The 17,940-nt window shown below is 42.8% G+C and overlaps 1 protein-coding gene across 3 annotated transcripts in view; it reads right to left on the bottom strand.

Moving 5' to 3' along the window:
- Positions 1–897: 897 nt before the first annotated feature.
- AGAP1 (ArfGAP with GTPase domain, ankyrin repeat and PH domain 1) overlaps positions 898–17,940 on the bottom strand; it is a 273,840-nt gene continuing 256,797 nt past the window's right edge. For all 3 annotated transcript variants that reach the window (XM_019473624.1, XM_009285105.1, XM_009285106.1), the window contains 2 exons: positions 2,752–3,007; positions 898–2,262 (listed from right to left, as the gene is read on the bottom strand). In XM_019473624.1, coding sequence (XP_019329169.1) covers positions 2,059–2,262; positions 2,752–3,007 — 460 coding nt within the window. In that variant the 3' untranslated portion in view covers positions 898–2,058. The remainder of the gene's footprint in view (positions 2,263–2,751; positions 3,008–17,940) is intronic.

Here is a 17,940-nt window from a genome sequence, read left to right as displayed (position 1 = left end):
CTTAAGATAACCAGATTACATTTTTTCCTTCACATTTTGTCCACATATAGTTTATTTAGCAATTGCTACGCTCCTCCCATTTGTATGCCAAATGAAATCCAGAGCCCCAAGGAAGAGCACCACTGAAGGCTTGGGAAATACATACGAGCAGGTAGATTTGCAAATTACTATGCTGTGTGCACCTCGCTGCCTTCACATAATTGCTCCTTTGCCATTGAATTCAGTTGAATTTTCAACTTTCTCCGTGATATACCCTTCCCCCATCTTCACATTGCCATATGCCACTTAAAAAAAAATCACTTTTCTGCCTGCCAAAAACGATACAAGCCTGCTTCCCCGTGCCAGAATCCTACTTCGCTGAAAACAGGAGAAGCTGGGATCTGCCTGGTAATACCAAAATAATCAAATCAAGTATTAAAACTTGAATTCAAATGAACTGTCCAGGCTACTTTCACAAGCCATTTTTCTTCCAGAAAGCAGCCAAGTTGGGAGTCAAGCGCAGCCATGCCCTGCTTGCCGCTGTGAAGGCTATCAATTCTGAACTTAATCAAATCTGATCTTCCCACAGCCAGACTAGGGCTTTTTGTCTTGGCTTGTGAAAGCTTCATGATTTCTAGAGTAAAATATATTTACAGCGCTGAGAAACAGCCTCTTTTTCCTTTCTAAAAGGTCTCGTACACTTTTTTTTTCATGCCAAACGTGCCATAATCTCCTTCTGATATGTTCCTCAAAGGCTTGCGATGGAAACAAGAGCTCACTGCTGGGAATATTTTCAATGTACAATGATCTGTAACCCACAGATCCTAACTAGTTGCACATTATTTAGTTCACATCCATTACAGTTTATAAATTAACAGAGATGTCATTTTCTGTACAAAAAAAAAAAATCAATGCATATTTATGTTTTTTTTATTCAAATAGATTTTACACACATATAATCTAGAGACACAATACAAAAATCTGTATAAGTTAGGCAATGCATCACAGGAGTGACCAAAAATTCAACACATTTACCTTGGCAAAATGACAGAACCTATTTCTGCTGGCTGAAAAAATATTAACCTTTAATGCGTTTATTAATTTCGCTAAATGTACTTGAAATGTTTTTCCTTAGCGGTATTCATTATTCCTTTTTGTGTTTCATAGTTACTCTTATTTATTTTTTCCATTTTGTTTTTACACCAAGGAGACTGCAGTCAAATAACACTCAGCAACTCATTTCCTCTCTTTGGACTGAAAAATTAAACAGATACTAAATTATGACAGTGAATTTAGAAAGGAGGGCTCCAAGGGCTTGAAAGAACATGTCTGAGATAATATGATGCTTCTAAGAATATTGCAATCACATCCAAGCAATCACCGAAGCGTGCCATGTAACTACCTCTTCAGCTAATATGCTTTTTTCTCCGTGATGACTAATCATGTTCTATTAAACAGCGGTAATGCTGGAAGAACTCAACTATACAAGTGTAATGAAGCCAGTATTCTCCCCGGACAGATTAGCTACAACTGATTTGACACATACCATCATAGGAGCTTCAAACCTGACAAACTCTGTGCTTGCTTCTGATTTATGCTGTCAAGCTCTTCAGAGAAGAGAATGAAATCCAGGCGTCGCGTTTGGTAGAGGTGAAATGTACTGATGTGCTTAACTGTCAGTTATGGAAAGTCACCATCTCTCCTTCCTTCTCCTCTCGCTCGTCTCTCCCTCCGCCCCTTCCCTGCACGCTCGGGGAGCCTGCGTCCCCCCCGGGGATGACCGCTCTCCCACGGTCCCAGTGCCATGCATGGCGTGTCCTGCTTAACCCACGTGCTCTCGCCTGCTTGTTTCCATCATTTGAGAGCTGTCACTGAAACAACTGCTTTCTCTGCAGCCCCTTTTGCTCCTTCTCATCCCCTTGCACTCTCCAGATGCACCGTTTCCGGATGGGACAGGGATGTACCGAAGGGAAAAGGGAAAAGGAGAGTTACCAGACTCACAGAGCAGAGCTGTGATGGGGATGGAGGAATATGAGGCTGCGGATGTAATTCAGGTCAGCGAATACACGAGTGAGCTCCTCAGATGATGGTGGGCATCCTTCCGCTGCTGTTGTTCCGGTTATTGTTCTTCCTGGACAAGTTTGGAGTGGCCATGAGGACGAAGCGCTCATCGGGGCAGCCGTACTGGAGGAGAACGTCAATGCACTCCTGGCTGGAGGCCTGCCGGGCGTAGGCCAACGCCGTGTTTCCATGGGCATCGCGTGCCATCACATCGACACCATACTACAGAAAGAAGAGATGTGTTGTTGGAAGCTGCGGTGCCAACAGAGCGTTAAAATGGAGGGATCGGACTCGAGACAGATTGGTTTGAATGTAACTGAGGATGGGGAGAGGGAGAAGAGAGCAGGCAGGATACCAGCCTGACAATGTGAACAGCACTGAGTCACATACGTAAAGGTTTCTGTGGGGAGAGGCTTGCATGTGGAACAAAATTTGCCACAGTGGTGTTTCAAACAGGTGCTAGAGAAATCTCTCCTTCCTCATTTCCCACGTTCTCCTTTACTTTCCATCAAGTAGCAGCAGACAGGCAGAAATATACTTCTTTATTACATTGCTGTCTTTTGAGAACATGCAATGAGGAACACCTAGACTTGGCACACCAGCAAAGGCTTTCTGGAACCCGCAGGAAGGAGATTAGGGAGGTCCTGCTGAGGGACATAGCCAAGCGAAAGCCAACCCAGCCAGCCCCCTCCCCAGACACCAAGTACTTACCCAAATCAAGAGTTGCACTAACACCACATTTCCTTTCCTGCACGCCAAGTGGAGGGCAGTGCGCCCATCACCATCTCCGCAGGTCTCATTGACCTCTTCCCGAGTCCCGTGGGCAAGGAGCAGGATGACCGTCCGCAAGTCCTCCTCGGCTGTAGCCCTCAGGAGATGCTGGCCCAGAGAAAGCTCCAGGCACTGCAGCGGGGCAAGGAAGAGCTTCTGCTCGTATTTTGCACGTATCCAGCGCTCTTTTTCTTCCCTAGAGAAGCCAAAGGAGACAGGTCACTCTAACCCAACTTCGCTGACTCTGTAAAATGGTGCAAGTTCAGCTTCGGCTATCGCTATGCTAGCAAACAGCAGTTAACCAACATGAAAATTATTCCCCCTTCATATTTTTGGCAAGAAAGCCCTCATAGAAACAGTTCATCCAAATCTTATTTTGCAGTGATATTTGTGTCACCCATCTCATCATTACCAAGTCATATTATTGCAGTGTCCGAGCTTCCCCTCGGTGGATGCCGTGCCTACAGGGTCGTAAGATCACAACAGCCAGAAGGTCTTAAAAAGCCCCGGGCTGCCCCGAGGACTGGCAAGAGGTCAGTGCAAGAGCCCTCACCATCATGAAGACCAAAGACAAAACAGGCAGCCTGGTTCCACGTTAAGGTTGTGCTGCAAAATACATTACAGAAAATGCACCAAATTTCTGTATCTAAGACCAGAAGTAACCAAGCACCTGGGCTTGCATTTCAGATGGGAGAGCGAGCCCTGAAAGACACAGCCTTGCTTACAGGGGTGCTTTTTCCCTCTACAAGTTGAGTAATGTTTCCAATGCAAAAGGCATACGGATGGTTCCTCTGTTTGTTTTTCCAAAATGCAAACCACCAAAAAAATACTTTGAAGCACCATTTCCTCCTGATATGTCAAAGAACTATCAAAAGCCTTCTGGATGCTATTAGGTTACAGGATAACAAGGACTACAAACAAGTCCCTCAACTCTCCATTAAAAAAATTACCATACAATTATATGATCTAAGAGATCTAGCCCTAGACAAAGTCCCATTTAGAGGTACCTCAGGTAATCTGTCCAGCCTGTGAAAACCATATACATCACCTAAGCCAGGCAACTTGTTACTGGTGACAGATTTTCTACTCTGGAGTACAAAAGGCAAAGCTCTGTTTACGCCTTTCAGCCATGTTTACACTACTCTCAGTAATCTAGTGTCAGGTTAGCCCTAATCTGTTTTTAAATACTTATGTAAACAGATCCTTCCAACAGCAAATCTGGATTAGTTTTGCATCATTTCCTGGTACATGCGGAGTGACCTTGCTTTGACCTCCCTGGATGCTTTCAGGCACAGCTTCCCAAGGCATGCATTTCTCTACCCTGACCACAATTTACCTTACAAACAGGTCCAGGGCTTTTTTCAGAGCAAAAGTGCAAACAGAAAATTAACACAAAGAGTGCTTCGTTTAAAATCAAACCTTTGAATGACTCCTGCAAGCTAAAAGACACACCAAAAAAAAACCCCCAACCATTTGGGGAGCTGCAAATTAACCTTTGATGGCACGATCTGATAAACAGAGTATCATTTCAGGTATTCCAGATGGAGAGGAGGAAGAAAAGGACTTCTGATACTACTGCATCCTTAACTCATGGTTTTTGTGTTTGTATTTTTTTGAGGTAAAAAACCCAAACCAAAAACAGTGCAATGAGGAGGATAAAGTAACATACATGCAATTATTTACAATAAAATGGACATTCTTGCAACACTGCAACACTTCTAGGTCCAGTAACCATCCAGTGTATCTTCAAGAATGTTTAGTAAAGCTCTCATACATTTTTTTAAATACGTATAGAGTCTGCAGATGAATCCCCCCTCTCCCCCAGACCATCTTTTGAGTGATAGTAAGTTTTGGCTCCTGTCAGAGCATCGGTTGCTGCGATCACCATGGCTTGAAGAAAAGTCCCTTTCTGTGTAGAAAACAGGCTGTTTTACATAAGTCTCCCACTTCTAATCACAATTCACCTTAAACTGTAATAGTGAGCTATGGTATGTACTGAAACAGAGGCAGTAAGTGCCAAGTTCAGGCGGAGGCTTTCAGAGCCTTAGGCTGCTGGTTTACCAAATTCATCGGCACGAATTTCACATTTGCCGCGCAACGCATGGGAGCAGACAAAGGCAATCCTGCTGCTCTTGGAAGGCTGCAAGACAGCAGGAGAGACACCAACAATCCAATCCTACTGTCCCAAAAGGCTGGGAAAAGAACAGAAAACCCATTTAAAAATAAATCTAACTCTGAGGAAGGGGAACGTGCTGCCACCTGTATTAGTGATGGAGAGGATGCAAATGGTCCTTCCTTAAAGCACTCTCCTGCAGTATGATCAAGTAACCCGTAAATGCTCTGCATTAACACTGACTGTATGCTCTGGTCAGGATCCATCCCTTCACCAGAGGAAATATGTTGCAGAGCCAGGCAGCAGCTAAGGAGACATCAGGTCCCTCAGGAGATGCTCACTGGTGTGCCTGGCCAGAGCAGGACCCTGCAGCCAGCAGCAGGCTGTGCCACTGGGCTACGCTCACCTAAAAATTCAACCTTCGCACGCGGTTATTTTACCTCACTTCAGTTTCCCTTTTCAGAAAACCCACCTAATTTTTCTTGACCATGTAGGCCACCAAAAGACTCAATTCATTAAGGCCAAATTCTACCTTTGGAGTGACACCAAGGCAGGAAAACAGCAAACATTACAAACAAAAATAAAGGTGTTTTAAAAGCCTCAGACATTTGGGGGCAGCATGGCACTGACATCGGCTATCGAATGAGATTTAGATCTTATGCAACTGTACAAACTGGGCACAAGAAAGATACGTCATTTGGATTTTCTGGTAGAAAACGGAACTTTATCATAGAGGTAGGAGGAAACAAGTGCGCTCGCCCACACCTCATGGACAGTGAAAATGTAGAGGGACTGTTTTTGAATGAGTATCTAGAAAGCCAACGTCCACGGACATCCTCCCTACATCTCTGGCACAAACCATTTCATTTTGAACGGGAAGTCCTGAGGACTTTCCTGGAAGACAGCTTCAGCTCCGCTGCTTGCATTCATCTTAGAAACCCCGACAACAAGACATAAATACTGTAATTGTTTCTCTGATGCCCCAATTTAACTTCTGGGATCCACAGCTTGTCTTGGTTGAGGTTTCATTTCCCCCAAGGAAGGCCAGTCCAAGAGCAGAGTTGTCAGCAGTAGATCACTTAGCCTCACTGCAGTCCCCTGGAGGACCACTGTTCACATCCCCTGTTAGCTAATGAGCTAAAAAATGAATTATTGGAGTGGTCAGCAATAAGCAGGAAGAGGAGACACAGTGTTTCATTTCAACCAGCGCTGACATACCTTTAAATAAATCAGCTGAATAAGAGTACGAGGAAATGTGAGGAAGAGCAACTAATCAGGAGAAAGACACTGAACCAATCCCTAAAAATAAAGGAAAATTACATTGGCTAGTAAATATTTCCCTCATTTTCTTCCATTAGCTGTAATCCTGGTAACTTCCACTCTAAACGACCCCCTCAACACCAGAGACTTTCAGTTGTAGTTGTCAAAGCCAACACAAGACTGTTTTACTGAACTTTTAAAATCCAGCGGAGTCCTTTTCTCAGGACCAGATTAAAGCCAGCGTGCTGGAAAGGCAACATCATCATGCGCTCAGATGGTCCTGATGATACCTAATGCTGGAGAATGTGTGACCTGCCTCTTCCTCACGTACTAAAATGACTTCTCTCTTCTTCAGTGATCATGCTAGTTGCTATTTTTTCAATGCATACGCACAACGGAATTAACAGATTATAAACTCCTAGATAAACTTAGAGAAAGAAAAATTATAGTTATAAGATCAGACCTTCTTTGAGCCTTTTATCTCTGAAGCTACGCATTCAAACCCAGACTGCTGATACAAACTTCAAACCTCACTGGTTATATACAAGGGCTAAATACAACAGGGTAAGACTGCAAAATACTCTGCAGTACCAGGAGAGGAATGAGCCACCAAGTCTTGGCCAAAAAATACCACCAAGCTCTTTGCTCTTGCAGGAGTCTCCATCCCTCGTGAACTCTAAGTACACACAGTGGTGTGAATAATGAAATCTCTGCCACGGCAGCAGTACTGCACATAGGTAAAGGGTTATTAGAAACAGATGAAAATTTCAGTTCTCAGTTTATTTTGATCTAATTAGGTGCTTGCTTCTCAAGATAATGTCCAATTATTTAAATTACTCTGCCAGCCACATCACATCATTACTATCTGGAAACATAAATACCGAGCACTGTAAGGGGGGAGGGCTAACTAGGTAGCATGAGAGAATATAAAAAGCAGATTTGCTCAGAGCACAGCTTTGCTCCAGGAGCCACACTGCATTCTCCACTTGTGGGTTTGCACCAGAGATACTCATTTAGGAGCCTACACAGCTCAGCCCTGTACAGTGCATTGTGTGGCTCTCCCACCTTGGTTAAACGTGTGTGGTTTTACACCTGACAAATCTGAGCAGGAGCCTTGTACTGCTGGTATTGACTCTCCATCCTACTCCTCCTCGCTCCCGTTCACCTCTGCCTTCAACTTCATTTGTCCCTCATATACTTGGTGGAGAGGCATGAAAGGCAAACACGAAAAGGATGTGCAGGGTGGAAATAAAAGCTGTGTTCATACGGCAACTTGGAATTGATTGTGTACGCAACAGCATGTGGATGGTGAGCCTGAGAACTTGCCATCAAAATTCAACAGCTCCAGCACCAGAGCAGCCTTGTTCTTACCAAAGTGATAACAAGGATGACAAAAATGTTGTGTCACTTGCTCGTTATCTAAAATTACTCACTGTTTGTTAAAAGGCTCAATGAAATTTTGAAAGGTTGCATTAAAAATGTAATGGACAGCAGGTATTTACCACGGCAAAGCATTGATTTCCCACCATCAGAAATACTGAGCAGCCTTGGTGCAGGCATTTTGAAGTGAAGTTTTATTCTCCACACCTCCAACACTAGAAAGTTCTTGAAATTTTTTATCTTTTCTTCTTTCTTGCTAAAGAAAATAATTCTGTAACTGAGGTGGCCTCTAAATAGTGTCTCTAGCGTTGCCATGCACGTGACGTGCCCATGTGTTGCCATTTCTGGTTGCTCACTGAAGTACAACCGTTTAATGCAGTAGTAACCTGGCCAGCTCAGCAAAAGCACTGCCAAATTCTCTCTCCTGTTGGCCAGCTGACAAGGTTAATGCGTCTCTTCCAAGAAAATGAAGTAAATCTAACCCCTGTACCTCCCAAATTCCTGGAGAGTCCCAGAACGTGTCATTAGCTTTGTGGTCCAGCATGCAAGAAGCACGCATCACCTAATGACCAGCGCTGGGCAGCTGTTTCTGCTGGGGCTTGTCGTTTAAACAAACCCCTTTGCGATGACCCCACGCACATCTGATAAACTGCATCGCTTTGGATAGAGTCGGCGATGCAATGCTGGGATGGGTAAAAGAGAAACATCAGGGCGGGGTGGGGCTGGGGGAGGGAGACGGGATTGAAATGTTGGGAAAGGTTCATGATGTTTTTAATTGCAACTAGCTAAGGGGGGAGAAGAGGAGAAGGCAAGAAGAAAGGGCTAGCAGCAAGGAATTTCCAAAGTGTCTTCCTGCCCCAAGCAAAGCAGGAACTGGGAGGAGAGGCATGGAAGAGGAGCTGGGAACAATATGCTGAGAAAACACAGGGGCTTCCTCTCTCTGCAGGAGAAGACCCCACTCTATTGCAAAGTAAGTGCTTAGCAGTTGACTGCTTCCTAGCATGCATGCCTTCTCTCCCCGGCTGCGTTGCTAAGGGGGAAGGCGCACAAGCCCACCGGGGATATATAGGTCCCCGGCAAACAAGAGGGCTCCAGACAGCAAACAAAGACCGATGGGTATTTATTCCTTAATTACGAAAAGCTTTTAAGAAACAGGCCACTGTAAATCCCGCCTGCCGAGGAAAAGGAGGCAAAGGACCAAGATTTATGTGTGCTGGGGCAAAGACGAAATAAATATCTTTCTGGCTCCTGATCAATATTATGAGTGTTTTGCCAACCTACAGGGTGTTTTATGAGCTGTAAGGACAGAAAGGGGTCATTAATAATTAAATAAAGTCAACCTATTAAGCTTATTACTTCTTACAAATTAAACATCCCTGACGGACGAAGAACAGCCCTATAGGAAAGCTGCAGATAAGCCAATCCGTGTCTTGTCTTGGATGCTGGATCAGGGCTCTCCAGTCCAGCAGCGCAGTAACCCAGCTTGAAAATGATTTGATTACTGTCTCTGCCAGGGATGTTATCTGGCTGAGGACTGCGTTCAACCCACTGTCAAACCTGCAAAGTTTTGTTCACCAGCAAGGAGAGACAGAGAGAGTCAATTCAGTGCTGTAAAAATATTCCAAATTCAAGTTACTTCTCCTACCATCAGACCTATTCAAGCGACCAAAACAAAACATTGCCCCAAAAGACACAAATAAAGGTGGTTTCCCACCAGAAGCATGCCCAAAGCCCCTTGCACTGTCAGGAAGTTGTTTTCTGAAGCCCACAGGTCGGGATCTTCTCCACCATTAGCTCTACTACATTTTCCAGTTTTCCTTTTATAGCTGTGTGTTTAAGGAAAAAAAAAGCCCTACTGTGCATGACGGACAGAGATCGCTCAAGCTGAATGTGCTTCTCAAATTAATCATGTCTTGCATGACACTTACCGGTATAATCATAATTTGGATTCAGTGGAGCTTCTCCACTTTCTTTGCCCTCTCTTCTGACAGTATCCCCCTACGTAGGGCTCCAAAATAGCTATTATTTCCACACTTCTAGGTTATGCTTCCAGTTATGCCACGGCGTAACCAGCAGCCCTCCCTTAGGTGTTAAGACACCTGCAGGATTTATTACTGCAAAACATTAATTACCAGCCTGGCCGAGACATCAAGGTTTACTGACTTCAGTCTTTTTAGATAAATATCCCGCAATTGCGGGCTCTGATACATCACATAAAATTGCAGCAAACTTATGTTTTCACTGCGCAACACTCAATCTAATAATTTTTAAGGTATACTCGATAAATATATCACATCTGAGGTTTACTCTGTATAAAGTTAAGCAAAAGCTGCGTGACATACAACAGCAGGGAATACTGCAGATACTAAGAAAAGGCTTATTAAGTTGAGAATAAAGATTGTAAGTGTGACAACTGTAAGCTCTGCAAGCTGGTTAAGTCTTTTCTCAATACAAATCCAAGCTTTTTTTGTTCCGTGCAACTATGTGAAATGAAAACAGTCCCTAGAGATTTAACAAAAAGCTTGAAGAATGCCACAAATCGTACTTTTCCGCTAACCCCAAAAGCCCCAGAATTTTTTTTAAACAGCATTGCCAGCAACATTTAGGAGGAAAAAAACCTAACAACGGTGAACTCTAAGGATTTTAAACACTTAGCTTGGTGAAAGCAATTAAAAAAAAGCACTGTGAACAGTGGAGGAAGATGGGTTTCTGCTAAGATGTGCAAGGAGAGACCTTATGAGAATCTGGAATACAACAGCCATGAATGACCGCTCCCTTCCACCCGCCGCCTGCTGACCAACAGAAAAACTACTGAGTTCCTGATCCGATTCCTTTTACCTAGATATTGATGTACAAGCATATAAACATCCATGAAAATTTTAAACCAAAACATATCACTGTGCTGGCTACCAAAAAAGAAGGCTAGTAAGTGAGTTATCACTGTGTGGTTCTAGATACATACATGGACTGCTTCAATTTCTTGGGTGGTCAACCTCAACACTTGGGCATACTACAAATATTACCTAAAACAAGCCGAAAGCTGCTCTACAACAGTTGCATGGAAATGCTAAAACCAAGGAGCGTATTTCCTTCTTGCTTGTTCACAGTAATATATATATATATATGTGTGTGCGCGCAGAGAATAGTAATTGCAAACATGTATCTACTGCATTTCATTATTCATGTGTAACCATACTTAACCTGATGTCTTAAGTGTATAAATCAAACTGCATTGTGCCAGTACCTAAACACAGACTGGAAATTTCAGTTTACAATTTGATATACACTCAGTTTAGAAGATTCCATTAATTTGCAAATTGTTAACACTAATTTTCTCCTATAGGAAGGCTATAGGACATGTATCTACTGCATTTCATTATTCATGTGTAACCATACTTAACCTGATGTCTTAAGTGTATAAATCAAACTGCATTGTGCCAGTACCTAAACACAGACTGGAAATTTCAGTTTACAATTTGATATACACTCAGTTTAGAAGATTCCATTAATTTGCAAATTGTTAACACTAATTTTCTCCTATAGGAAGGCTATACTTAATGCAATGTTATTTTAAATATAGCTCAAGAAATCATTACATACTTTTTTCCCTTTTTTTTTTTTAGGAAAAATATGACAATTCCATTTGAAATCAATTTCCACACAAAACGTGAAAGTAGTTTTGAACAGATAATGGAACTAAAAATGAACTATTAGGAAATGTTTTGTGGAAATGAAGATAGTCTGTTACCTTGGTTAATTATGTCTAAAAATCTGGCTGTTTCCACCCCAAACCAGGCTTCTGCTTTCATATTCATATTAGAGGAAGCTCTTGTGCAGTATTCAAAGAGGGGGGAGGAAGTGACATACAAATATTTCAATGCATAAATCTCAATAATCTGTGCCAGGTGAGAGACAGAGCGAGGTAGCCAAGTGAGGTTCCCACAGACCCTGAGTAATGTGGCATGTAACAGGGACGTACATCAGCGATGTGCTTTCCAGCGGCTCCTCCCGTGATGCGACTATCACAGCGCATTAAGGATACCATAACAGTCGCTGATGTGATCTGCTTTGGAACGTATCACATCATAAACAGATGAGAGAAGAGAAATGGAGCTTTTCCTCTGCTCATAATGCTGTAAAGTGGAGAAGTAGCATAACTACGACTGCACCAATGCTTTATAAATAATAGGGGGGCAGGAACCCTCCAAGGTCTACCCAAAGGGTTGATAAACTTGCAGCGCAGACACTAAAGAGACCTCAAATCAGAGCTTACTTAGCACACAAAGGTGGCTTCAATGGTCCAAAATAGAAAAAATACGTTATGGGCTGCAGAAGGGGAACGCAATCTTTACCTGAGGATCAGGAACTGGAAGAGGACAGTCTTATTACAACACTTCACAAAGACCTTCAAAAATTTTCTTGACAATTTTGGTCCTTTGTTACCAATAACTCCTATAGTTTTGTTTACAAGGAACAACAAAAGCCCTTTCAGGGGGCTTTAATATTACCTTAATTCCAGCAGAAGCAATAAGATGATACTCTTTGGAGTATTTGAAAAAAAAAATGCCTCAACATTACACTGAATTTATATAAGACATAAAAGAGAAAATACAAGCAATAAACATTGTATTTGAGCATAGACTGTGAAGCAAAACACACTTGGAGCAGCAAGCAAATAAAAACAAATGCTTGCTCTGCGCGAGCCAGTAGTGGAAGGCAGGCATGTTTGCAGCTGAAGGTTTAGAGGGCTGGGAAGTACCCGGACCATCCCCGTGGGCAGCATTTCTGTGACCCATGTTCTTCAGATGCTACAGGGACCTCTCCACTGTCCAGGTCTTCCCTACTGACTTGGAATTCTCCCCTCACCTTCCAACGTCTCCTCATTGACAATTCCAATATATCCCATACCCTCTTCTTCCTCTCCACCACATCTTCTCTTCTCCACCAACACACCTCTGCCTGTTCCACTACGCCACCTCTAATGGTCACTTCTTCAGCTGCTTTGGCTGCCTCTTACATCTCACTGATGCTAAGGACTCTACAGAAATCGTTAATGTCACCAGACTATTCCATTAGTCACATTTTTTTAATGACTATTTTTATTTAGTAAAAATGCTGCTTGTCTTGGCAAGTTAGATCTCCTGAGGTATCCTCTCTGTTCAGCAAGTGATGGGACTTCCCTCTACCTCAGTTTTAGTGCGCTGCAGGTGTTTGATGCCTTTCTAAAACCACAAACGATAATTAGTTTAAAAAAGGCTGTTGGTAGATCAGCTCACATTTCTGAAAAAGCAAAGAAGATGAAGAATTAACTTGAGTAACTAAGACCAAAAAAAGAGAAAGACTTGAGAAATCCTCAGCAGTTAACATCCACAGAAATCCATGAAGTTTCCTCTGTACCTAAGAAATGAAACCTCAGTGTTGGTTTTTTGTTTGCATATTTTCAACAACGGGACACGCAACATTGGGGTTGCCCAAATGTGCCCCAAAAGGTGAGATTAGAAATGGACTCGGCTTTCAAGAGACACTCGAATGCTCAAGTACTGCTGAGGCATTTCTAATTGCGCACCTCTGCCTATTAATCACTTGCAAACCTTTAGGCTTTTATGATTTACAAGCCATACGGTTGGTGCTTAACAGTGGGAAACCCACATAAAACCTGACAGCAAAGAAAATCCGCATCGGAGATGCCTGCCAAAAGTGACAGCAAGTTCCACTTTGAGAGCACCTCCGGAGAGAGGTGCGCAGATTTAAAAGCTGTGTGCCAGAATTAAAGAATTAAAGCCTCCTGCCCAAGTGCTCTCAGTGCATAAGTGCCCTCTCTCTTTCAGTTACTTCCCTCCAAATCCCTCTTCAGGACACATTTGGAAATTATTTAAAAAAGATAAAATATCCCTAATCTGTTACCAATTAGAAGAAACATGTGAATATTATTTTCTAATTTGTGACTCAATCTTAAAAGCAAAGTCACTGAAATAATTACATCGGCTCCTGAATATTTCTATTGTGCTCCTGAAAAAAAATAAATAGTGGGTATGTCCTCTTCTGCCCAATATGCCCCAGGGCTGAATGTATCAATAAGTACATCAAAGCCCTCAACGTGAACTGCCAAAAAATAAACATGTGAATATTATTTTCTAATTTGTGACTCAATCTTAAAAGCAAAGTCACTGAAATAATTACATCGGCTCCTGAATATTTCTATTGTGCTCCTGAAAAAAAATAAATAGTGGGTATGTCCTCTTCTGCCCAATATGCCCCAGGGCTGAATGTATCAATAAGTACATCAAAGCCCTCAACGTGAACTGCCAAAAAATTGTAATTTCTGGTTTGTGGCAGCGGGGGGGCCCCGGGCGCGCGAACGGGAAGTATGCACTCAACCGAATTTGTGACTCAATCTTAAAAGCAAAGTCACTGAAATAATTACATCGGCTCCTGAATATTTCTATTGTGCTCCTGAAAAAAAATAAATAGTGGGTATGTCCTCTTCTGCCCAATATGCCCCAGGGCTGAATGTATCAATAAGTACATCAAAGCCCTCAACGTGAACTGCCAAAAAATTGTAATTAATGGTTTGTGGCAGCTGCAGCCCAAGGGCTGCCAAACTGATTAGTTACCTCCTAACGGTCTTTGTGCAACTTGGGTTTGCGGCAAGGTGGTGGGAAGGAGGAACAAGCCAAGGAGGATAGAAGTTGAATAGTAAACACACGGTGCTCAAGTTGTCCACTACAGAAGTGACTGATTTCCAGCCGGCCGTTGATGTACCAGTTCTAAGCCAGGACTTTTAAGAGCGGCAATGTAGGCTTCTTTTTAAAACCCAGACGCGGTGCGACTTGAGTGACTAACTCCTGAAAATTGGTAATTTCCTGGTGGTTAGCAGGAGAAGGTCCGCCAATGGGAAAGCAGAAGCTGCTAATAAATTTATAGTGCGTTATATGCCAATTAGACCCCTTCAGTCCTTCAAGAGGCAGCGCCACCAATCAGGTTATCATTCCACAAATGTACTCTTTAGAGCTGATCTCATCACAAATCAATCCTGCATTTAAAGTGCAATTCTCATTAGTGTTACCCAGGAATGCACTTGTGAAACAATGCAAGCGGGTATTTTTCTTTTCCCCTCTAATCGCCCTTCCCCAATGCCTTGTGCACAGCTATTTACTTCTCGTACACAGTCACGTCTGAACTTCAAATGGTAAATAATAATTTTGAATACCACATTAATTCTGCATCAAACCAGATTTATTACACACGTCATACTTGGGAGTTTCACCGTCATTCACAAGCCAGCCGTGAATCTCTTAGTTAAATTACATCCTTGTATCTGACCATGCACCATGCAATACTCTATCAATACCGTTACTCAGAGCAGATCCTTCAGCTTCCCACCCTATGACATCCACAAATGCTAAGACACCCGATGCTGCGTATTTGGGCATTCAGAAAAAGGAAAAATACAGAAGCAGAGAGAAATAAATAGTCTGTATGGTTTAGCATCTTCAGCATACATACAAATTTATGTTAAACCTCTAGTCACAGCTTAAACCACATCTTGGTGCTTATAGTCTATGCAAGCAACACTGTATTTTGGATGCTTTGCAAAGCAAGTTTCCCTTCATTTTCTGCTGAACAAGGCTAGAAACAGACTTTAGTTTCAGTTTTGTAGCCTATGGTGGTGAAGATGCCTCCTGGTCAGGAACACAAGGCAACCTGAGTCACTAGTAATGCATTTTCCTTTTCTTTTCCTTCTCAAACTAGGTTCAGACCTTGGAGAAGCGCACCCAGAAACCTGACCCAACCCTAGGTAGTCTCTGCATATTTCAATTCAAAATTACTACAAATTTGTTCTGATTGAGCTAAACGCTTTGTGATTTGCCCTTGTCAGCTGCCACAGCACCATCAGCAGACAAACGTTGTATGACTGTAGTTGTTTTGGCTCTGAGCGCTACGAGATATGCTTGTGGGGGCTCAGGAAAAGGGCCACAGGATCTTCTGAGCTTGTGACAAGAACAACAAACCACCATAGTCTTTCACAGTGCTTTGTCCTCCTCCTGCATTGGGATGCCCAAGAGCATCAGGACATCCGTAGCCAGTGCTGGAAGCTCACCTCACTGCACCTCCTCAACAAACGTAACATCCACATTACGTGGACGTAAGGAACAGGAACTCTCCAAAGCCAGAATTACCAAAACAACTTTCATTTCCCTGCTCCCTCTCATGTGCAGCCAGGTAAGCTCATGGTTAGTCGCGGTAGGACCAAATTTTACTTGCCAAACTGCCCCTGCCCCTACTCATTTTAAATTTTGTGGAGGGTCTTCCCCAAAAAAACCCCTTAAGAAGAGCAGTGCATGATTCCCCAGCCTTGGGCTGTCACCTGCATCTTATTTCTACTTAACCTCTTAAATAACATTGGAATTCACTTTGTCCCCTGATGGGCACCGTAATGAGAACCACCTGTCAATCACGGCTCCATTAGCCTGGACAGACTTTTACTTCCTGAAACAATTTATTGGATTCCCAGAAGCGAATGGACCTTCTTCCTTTTGAGCTAGGTTTTTTTTGGGGAGCTATTCAGTGGGAGTGGGTCTCCCTTCTGTTCCTGCTGAGCGGTCATTGTTTCCCCCGTTTGCTCATGAAAACCGTTTCCTGAGTTGACCCACCTCTTCTTGTCCCAGGCAGGCCGAATGTTTGCCAAAAACTTCTTTCGACTGCTCAGTTCACCGGCGCTATACAAAACCCACCAGCTGTTTCCAGCCACTGGGGCAGGGGAAAAAGCCAATCGCAGTGTTAACCCCTTCCCAACAAAAACCCTGTGCAGAAGGAGGTCTGCTTGGGTTGGGTAGTTGGTTGCATGCGGAAAGCTAGAGGGGCGCAAGCCTGTCATCCTTACAGCAGATGAGCGGAACTCCAGGGTAGCTCCTTCTTTCTTAGGAAAGAAATATCTGCTCTCATTTAGCGTGAAAACTAAACATAATTTTGTTTTCCTCTTCCTTTCTCTTGGTTACACTCAAATTGCAGCTCAAAGAAAAATCTTATTAATAGAGGCTAAAACCACTTTCGTTGAAACATTATCTTTAAAGGAGTATTTTCATTTCCCTGAATGTGTGCAGTCCTTATGAGGTTCATTTGCAATGCGCCTATCTGTTTTGATGAGATAATAAAATGTATTTTATTTAAAAATATTTCCATTTTCCCCCAAAGGAATTTAAATGGTCAGTTAATCTTTCTGCTTCAGAACAACCCACTGAGTAAATAAAAGAGGGCTCAAGATTATATAAACCAATATTTTTTTCATTCTAACACTGGTCTCGAAGACTAACATACAACTGTACCTGAGCATCAGCTGTATGCCCTTTTAGTATAGATCAGTTTAACTTTTAGCCTGGGAAAGAAAAAAACGGAAACAAGATGATAGTTATCTCTAGCCTTCTGTGATTCTCAAGTCAATAGTAAATGGGGGGACTCGTTAGTGCCATAGTGATCCAATCAGGATGAAATTATGCAGTCATGTAAGAAATAATATCTATTAGGCTAATTTAATCAACGAATACTTTACAGATGAATTAGAATGCAGAATCCAATTATTTCAAACATTTGGACTGTCAGCCGCTGTGTTTTTGAAGCAGTGGAAGGGGAGAAAAGGAAGGTTTAAGGATCCTTTTAAGATGAGGGTGGCTGGGCTGTATTTATAGCAGGAGAGCTTATAACAGCAGAAAACTGACAACTACAATCAGCACCTTCCGCAGCTCAGAGGGCTCACGCCCAGGCGGCTCTAATCTAACCCTTCTCCGCAGCTCCTGGGGCACCTTCCTCTGGGATATTGGTATGGACAGCCTGATTTGCTATTTTCAGTGGCTGATAATTACTGTCTCAAGTCTTGATAATTTCCCCTTGCCAGTCACCCTTTCAAAAGAAGGCTTACACTCTAATTACAATAGGTCTTTTTTGATTTTGAAGAGAAAATGTGCCCCTGGATCGGTGCAGAATATGCTGGCGTGGCAGAACTCCATTGGTTGCACGTAGTATTTATTCCCCTTGAAAAGAAAGAGCTTGGTTTACAATGCCAAGTGAAGGGAAATGGTATACATGTAATTACTACTAGGAGGGGAAATTAGTGTAAAATGCACCTTGACTCAAATAGGAGAGGACAGAAGAAGCGAGGGCTGTGACTACACACAAATCATATCCTTGATCCAGTGTGACACAACATCTACTTTGCTGATGCTTTGCCAAATCACAAGAGGATCATAATGCTCACCAGAAGACCATCATTCCTCCACCAAGGAGGCTTTTGGATTGGGTCCTTGCCACAGAATAAAGGCACAAGAAATCCCACATCCACAGCCTCTCCGTGGAGAATTTTCTCCCAAATCAGCTGGAAT

Source organism: Aptenodytes forsteri, unplaced genomic scaffold, assembly GCF_000699145.1.
Source record: "Aptenodytes forsteri isolate BGI_AS27 unplaced genomic scaffold, ASM69914v1 Scaffold264, whole genome shotgun sequence".
NCBI classification, from domain to species: Eukaryota; Metazoa; Chordata; class Aves; order Sphenisciformes; family Spheniscidae; genus Aptenodytes; species Aptenodytes forsteri.
The sequence above is the reverse complement of the archived record's forward strand: the minus strand, read 5'-3'. Positions and strand labels throughout refer to the sequence as shown.